This window comes from Montipora capricornis, chromosome 7 (genome assembly GCF_036669925.1).
Source record: "Montipora capricornis isolate CH-2021 chromosome 7, ASM3666992v2, whole genome shotgun sequence".
NCBI classification, from domain to species: Eukaryota; Metazoa; Cnidaria; class Anthozoa; order Scleractinia; family Acroporidae; genus Montipora; species Montipora capricornis.
Window position 1 is genome coordinate 39,961,440 of NC_090889.1, and position 7,500 is coordinate 39,968,939.

Sequence of the window (7,500 nt, forward strand, 5' to 3'; positions counted from 1 at the left end):
AGGATATTGAACAACTACTGACTGGGCTGCACGTGCTTCCACATAATCAGCATTAGCTACAGCCCAAACTGCCCTGAGAATACACATAATTAATAAAGTACATGTCTTTTAAGAATATACAAACAGGTCGTACTGAGTAAATCCAGGAAATCAAAATAACTCATTGGGCAAACATAATTTATTTGTGCTGTGAACCCATAGTTTATCCAATATAAACAAGATGGATTGTACATTAAAGTGCCCCTAACTAGCTAAAAGTCCAATTTCAGCAATATAAAACATGCATGCTATGTTAATCAGTCAATATTTTGCTTCCAAAAGGCAGCCTGAGATTTTTAAATTGACAAGGTTGCATCTATTTGTTTGAAAAATAAAGCCATGGGCAACAAACTAGTGGAGTCAGTAGCACACATGCTAAATATGGCTGCAGTGAGCTTGCATAAACTAAATTAATACCTTGAGAGCCATAATGCAGCACTTAAGGATCCCTTTTTTTGAGCGCCTAAAAGACCGGCAATTTATAGAGACTACCCATCTTGGTACTTCCCCATACAACCAAAGCCACTCTATGAAAACAATCAGGCAGTGGCATATTGGGATGTACCAGTGTACGCCTACCACACAAGAAGTGCACCCCAACAGAGGAGACCTTAGGATCATTGACTAGCAGAACAAGACAATCACTATGCTGGAGATTAACTGTCCCTGGGCCGAAAATCAGCAAACGCCGCCTTATGCTGGGAACTCAAGAAGCAATGACAAAGCTATCAGATTGACCAAGTTAACATCATAATGGATGTCCTGAGCAGGTATTCAAAGGGACTCAGAAGTGCAACGAAGAAGCTACTGGAAGAACGCATCCAGTAGGGAGGTGCTGAGCTGAATGCAGAAATCCATTTTGTGTGGTAATTTGCAAGTCAGATCCTTCAAGGTCTTATGCTAGAGAGTCACAAACAACAACACACAGATACAGACAATAGGACTATACAAGAATCTATAGAAGCTATTTGAAGGACAACATTTTCTTTAATTTTATTTAGTTTTATGGTAATTCCGCAGACATGGCTAGGTATGGCTGCACTGCCTAGCTTGTGGTTTAAATTCAGATCTGGCATCCAGATGTAGCATACTGCCCATATAATGTAATACAGTTTTTTCCTTCAAATCTAAAGCTGCCTTTTCAGAGCTGCCTAAGAGTTCTGAACTATCAACTTTAATAATATTATTATATCTAAACCTTGATATAAGAAAGGTAACAGTATAAATTACCCATATTTACTACATACATTAATTTTAGTTAGGTTATTTTTTATTTTACAACAAATTGCTCGCATATGTGAGAAACTACATTATCACACAAGAAACGAATACAGTATATATCCAAGCAGCCACGCAAACAAACAATAAAAATTATCCATTTTCCAATTACTATTACTACCATAACAAAAACAACCCAAACTTTCACAAAAATGCTAACATTAGGCTTAAACATTATTTTTTAATGTTAGCATTAGTAAAGATTTGGGTTCTGTCAGCAATGGTGAAACAATGACCTGCAACCTGCAGTTTATACCTTCCATTGTTTTGTACCATTTGGAGCCCGTATAATAAAAGACTAAAAGTAGTGTGTGACCTTGTCTACTTCAGCACTAAACAGTTTGGAGAATTAAATGTCAATACTTCTGGTTATGGCCTTTTGGTTACATAAAACACATTGTGAACTTAGCTCACCCGGAGCCTTGAGCTTGCTACATGAGGATGGTGAAAGGAAAACAGTTCCTGCAACATTTACAAAATCATTATTACAGTATTTAGGATAGCATACTGATTTGAATTAACATTGAGCACACAGATGTTTGTTTGATCAATGTTCTGCAAAGGCTTCGATGAAAATATTCACGATTTTTACTGACAATATCATTCACATCAATAAATTCTCCTTAACACTCTTGGTGATAAAAAAACAAGTAGCATTCAAAGCCAATGAGGTTTAGACTATTCAATGGTCATTTTCATGTTCAAGATCAAGGTAAGACATACACATGCCCCTGCGATTAAAAAAAAACTCACTTCCTTCTTTTCTTCAGATTTTCAAAGTGTCTTTGCTTAACACCTGACTGGCAAAGAATTTCAGCTTTGATTTCATGGTCCGCCATTACCCACATTCAAAACTGACCGATTGGACCTCAGAAGGTTGGATCCAGGGAAAAGTGACTTCAAGGGCTCACTAGCTTAAAATTTCAGCGTGTGAATGCAGCTTGTTATATATGCAAAACGCGAGTTTAAAAGTCTGGAAGCCCAAAACTCCTGTGCTGGGTATTAATTCTGTGGCGTACACAAGCATTGCATTCTTAAACTACAGTGAGCTTTTCACATCATTTCTCCTCAATCCAGCTCTCCCAAGATCTTAAAGTTAGTAATGACGCACCATTAACATAAAAGGAAAATTCCAGTTAAAATAAACAAGTGTCTTTCTGAAATCAAGGATTAAAACTTTGGTTGCTTAGTGTTTAGTTAACATAGGGTAGTTTTGAAATCCAAAGAAAAATAAGAATATTGATTTTTTTTCACAAGGGCACTTAAACCAATGAGACAAAAGCTATAAGGGAGGTGAGGTGGGTCCAGTGGTTAGGGCATTGGGTTTGCATTTGGTTTCCCTCAGCGACCCTGGGTTCAAATCCCGTTCTAAACTCTGGTTTGGATTTGTTTCCAGTTGTCCTGGAATCAACTCCACCATGCTTTTTAAATAGCCAACTGGTTACCTTCTGCTAGTTGGGGTTCTTGATCCTGTTCCTTTAAGTTTGAATTGTTTCTTTCAGATTATTAACCCTTTGACGTCCAAACCAGCCTAAACCGGCCAGACAGTATTTTCCTCTGTCTAATGCCAGAGTATTTTACTCTGTCTAACGCCAGACAATTTTACTCGTCAATGGGGAACCCCTGGGAGTCAATGGGTTAATCACTCACTGAAAAACTATGTCCCCATTAAAGATGGGGTGTCGGTGAACTAGCTGGATAGCCAACCACACTTCTGCTATAAACAAACCATTTACATTTTTTTTTTGGCATTTAAAATAGCTAAAATGCTTGCATTGATGCACAGAGAGACAATAAAAATGGCCTCAGCACTAAAAGGGTGTTAAAATACAGACAAAAGAAGAAAAGCTCATCTCATCATACAAAATTAATTTGGGCAACCTCGTTGCCAGGGTCTCTCTTCGGGGTGGCAAATGGTAAAATCCCAGACTCGCCGAGACACCAAGATCCTAGTTAAAAATCCGAGCCCGAGACTCCTTGATAAAAAGTTTCGAGATTCAAGAAGGGTAAAAACAAACCATGAAAAAACGAGACTTTGAGACTTATCAAAAACGCTTTTGAGATTTTGAGATCCTGCTAAGATTTTCAGAGACCCACATTTTTCGAGGTACTATTCGCCACGCCTTCTCTTGTAGCCAGTTACAAGACAGACCCTGGAAACGAGGTTGGTGACTCTAACAGGATTTGAACCCATGGCCTCTGCAAGAACGATCAATTCTCAGTACCAACTAAGCTGTGAAGAGAAGGTCAATTTGTTGGGCTCATTTGCTGCAGTGAAGGACTCAATGAATGAAATGAATGTATATTTGAAGTGCATGTTATAGACTAATCCCTTTGGAGCCACCAAATAGGTGATATAGGTGCCTAGAAGAGACAATTGCTTAAATCAGTAGCCCATAACTAGGAGCAAACTGCAGTGCTTTTGCAGACCGCGATTTATTCTTGGATTGAATTTCCCGCGAATGGGACTCCTGCAGGAGCCCGATAACAAATCATAAGAAATTAACCTGACGTCATAGCATCACCGGACCAAACCTGTCTTTGTCTTCGTGAGGAAAAGGTAGTCTAAAAATAGATTGGTCTGTAAAAGGCTTATGTTCACTCCTAGTCATGGGCTCCTGCTTAAATTGTCCACAAGTGCACAGGTCACTTCTCTCTCATCATATAATTTTTCTGCTTTTAACCCATTGACTCCTGGGGTTTCCCCATTGACAAGTAAAATCCTCTGGCGTTAGACAGAGTAAATACTAAGTATGGCTGGTTTAGGGGTGAATGGGTTAACCTATGACGCCTAAACCAGCCATACCGGCCATACTCTGTCTAATGCCAGACGATTTCGATGGGTTAATCAGTCACTGAAACACCCATTGGAACATGTGGAATTTACAATGAGGGGTGGTCCACAGGGATGGTCCATGGACCGGGTCCACAGCGATTGCTCCATGGACCTGGGGTCCACGTTTTATGTACGTCATTTTACACGGACAGACAACAACACCATGCAGGAACGACATGTACATGAACGTAACATTGTATATTACTATAGTTTACATAGAACTGAGGTCGTAAGACGGCACGGAAGTATGAATGATGAGTCGATCGCTTAGTTGGTTGAGCTTTTACGCTTTTTAACGTTCGTTACACTTCGAATCACGTGCACGTAATGAAACTTAATTCGCATGTGCTTAAATCTCACCGCTAAAATGTCTCCATTCTTTGAAACAAGCCCTCTTTCAACCTAAAAAAAAAACTGCACGTCAACTTTTTAAATTGCACTTCCAATGACCAATCATGAGAGAATACATTACTAATTCAAACCTGATCCAAATAATGCTCCAAACTTGAGGCCATAATTGCGGGAAGAATGGCTCAGAGCCGTTTTTGCTTGGTACGTGGTGTATGCGAACATATATTGTACCGTATACGTTCCGATGTATATTCCTACCAACGGGTTAACATGCAGGTACAGTGCTTGTCTTGTTTTCGAGCTGCTTCGGTTTCTTGAAGTGCCTTCCTTGTTCCACTTGCTTTATTTCCTTGATTTGTTGAGGTGCTTGATGTGCTTGGGTTGCTTAGGGTGCTCGAGTTCCGTGGGCAGAGGTTGCTTGAGGTACCAAGCTAATTTTTGCGCCAAATTTTCAGACTTTGCAATTTTGGCTCAAATATAACTATAGTCATTTAGATTCATTATCTGACGCAAGTAACTCGAAGCTCACAAGCGCAATCTCAGCTTAAAACTACGTATTTCAAACTCTGTTCATTCCTGAGTCTGGTGTTAAAGCTTATAACCCGGCGTTGTCAATCAATGGTTTCCGATCGATTGATTGCAATCAATACTATCAATAATAATCAATAACAATCTATTGATTGTTATTGATTGGTGCAACCAATCGATAAAAATCGATACTCACACTCGGAGTCTTAATTGCTATTGATTACCATTGATTTCTATAGAAAATCATTGATTAATAATTCATTATGCAACTTTCTGGCGCGTGTTAGCGTGGGCGTGCTTCATTGGTCCCGGGCATATTTACACGTCCAGGGTAATTGGGTAATTCGATTGCGCACTTTTATCGTTGCACTTCAACCGGGATTCCCAGAACACACTTGTTACGGAGTTTGCTGGTTCCAGAGATGGCAAAGCAAGTTGAATTGTCAGTGCACTGTGTAGTCAAGGGCTATCACGAATGCCCTTTTGAAGTGAATGTTCAAGATGTATGTTCTTGGCCTGCATGCGTATATTCAGGCAGCATGACAGTGAGCGCAGACAAAAACAATTTCCTCTACGAATTAACAAGCTGGAAGAGAGTGACACTGAAGAGACTTGAAAACAATTTTGTTCTTGTTTCGAGACGATCAGAGTCTAGTAATTTAAGTGAGCTTTTAATAGTAATAAGGGATAAAAATGCTACAAATTTAACATAAAACACAACAAATAAAGATAACTGAATGGTTTGTTCATTCATATGGTGCGTTTTATTTAGGAAAATGACAAATTTCATAATCAATAAAAATCAATAATAATCGATAACAATCGATGAAAATCAATAGAAATCGATACTCACACAACTCTAAGTCTACGATTTTTATCGATTTCCAATACCAATCGATTAATTGTTATTGATCATTATTGATTTTATCGATTATCGGAAACCATTGATTGACAACGCCGGGTTATAAGCTTATTTAATTGTTTTAGACTGAATTTCTTGCTTAAAACCTCATATGGAGTTAAGGGTTCAACTGGAAAACTATTTATATATTCTTCTATTTAAAGCATTCCTCGTTCATATGCTGACTGGAACTTCCAGGAAATTGCAAGTATGTATTCGTTATAATAGTGTCAAGGTAATATCATCATTTTGTTCCATTGTGCATTTGTTGTAGGAAATAATAATATTGATCTGGGGATAATGGCATATCATTTGCGTTATTTCATTACTTCAAACAAAACATTAATGAGAAGGAGTCGACTCAGTAGTGCCAAGGTGATCATATGTTCTATAGACACCCGTCGACTGAGTATCTACCAAATTATACCATCAGGCAAGTATCCGGCCATCAACAAATCAGCTGACATGTCGACTCAGTATCAGCCAACACATGGCCGACTGTTGCTCGCTATGTCGGTTGCACATCAGTGTGATACATGTATTGCACCCAACATATGGTTGACATGTCGCCGGTGTGTCGGGCAACATTTCGGTGGACATATTGACCGACGCTTGACCATGTATTGGCCGATTACTCCTTCAACATGTCAGTCAATACTTGGTCGACACTTGATTGGTATATCGGTTAACATTCAGCAGCCAGTCCTCAACTGGCGGTATGCTGGTTGACTTTCAGTTATAATTATATCGGTCGACTGCCTGTGGTACGCAGATTTTTGTTACCATTAACTTTCTTTCATTTGATAAGTTGGCCATATTTGTAATAGTTAAGACACAAGTCTATTTTACTTATTCTCTGTTGAACGAATTACCAAATGACACAAATAGGTACTTTTGAAAAACCAGGGACTCTCACATTTTTTTGTAATACCTCTACGCAAGGGACACTGGAACAAACCCTACTGTCACTAGCTGACAATATTCTTTGTTTCCATTCATAAAAGGCAAAAGAGGACGGTTAAAATGAATTTCGTGACTAAGTCAGTCAGAGGGCATCAGCAAACTGATTACTCCATTGTCCGTCCAATATCTTCTGGGTATTGTCCTGAATGATTACGTGCTGTAACAAGTGATGGTAGAGAAGTGGCTGAATGTTAGTAGAGTATCGGAGGAACAGCATTGACTCTTACAGTGGAATATTCTTTTGTAATTTAATATTCTCTGTCAATGCATAAGAAGTTCGAAATAAACATCGGAACGCAAACAAGAAATTTGTTCACATTTTCCTCCTCGTCGAAGTTTTGTTTCTTTTTTATTCCCAGATTGGCCCAGCCAGTATAACTCCTGGGAAAATCCAGTTGCAGCACATTCAACAGTGTTCCAGATAGGAGTCGGGTCTCGAGTCAATAACCTGACAAAGAAGGCTTTGTGACCCGACAGATGAAATGTATCGGTAAATATTCAGTTAAATATTACAACAAAATTAAAACACAAAAGACGGTAGCTTCTTCGCTAAAAAGTATTTTGTTAAACTCTGAAAGCGACAAAATTATGATTAACATTCTTC

The 7,500-nt window shown here is 38.8% G+C and overlaps 1 protein-coding gene and 1 long non-coding RNA gene across 2 annotated transcripts in view; one reads left to right on the forward strand and one right to left on the reverse strand.

Moving 5' to 3' along the window:
- LOC138057180 (TNF receptor-associated factor 4-like) overlaps positions 1 to 4,724 on the reverse strand; it is a 19,371-nt gene extending 14,647 nt beyond the window's left edge. The window contains exons 1-3 of the mRNA XM_068903245.1: positions 4,636 to 4,724; positions 4,514 to 4,555; positions 1,732 to 1,779 (exon numbers count right to left, since the gene is read on the reverse strand). Coding sequence (XP_068759346.1) covers positions 1,732 to 1,779; positions 4,514 to 4,555; positions 4,636 to 4,668 — 123 coding nt within the window. The 5' untranslated portion in view covers positions 4,669 to 4,724. The remainder of the gene's footprint in view (positions 1 to 1,731; positions 1,780 to 4,513; positions 4,556 to 4,635) is intronic.
- Positions 4,725 to 4,726: 2 nt separating this feature from the next.
- Positions 4,727 to 7,500, forward strand: part of LOC138057181 (uncharacterized) — a 3,201-nt gene continuing 427 nt past the window's right edge. Inside the window, exons 1-3 of the long non-coding RNA XR_011133611.1 lie at positions 4,727 to 4,780; positions 6,098 to 6,141; positions 7,256 to 7,500. The exon at positions 7,256 to 7,500 is cut by the window's right edge and continues 427 nt beyond it. This is a non-coding gene — a long non-coding RNA (uncharacterized lncRNA). The remainder of the gene's footprint in view (positions 4,781 to 6,097; positions 6,142 to 7,255) is intronic.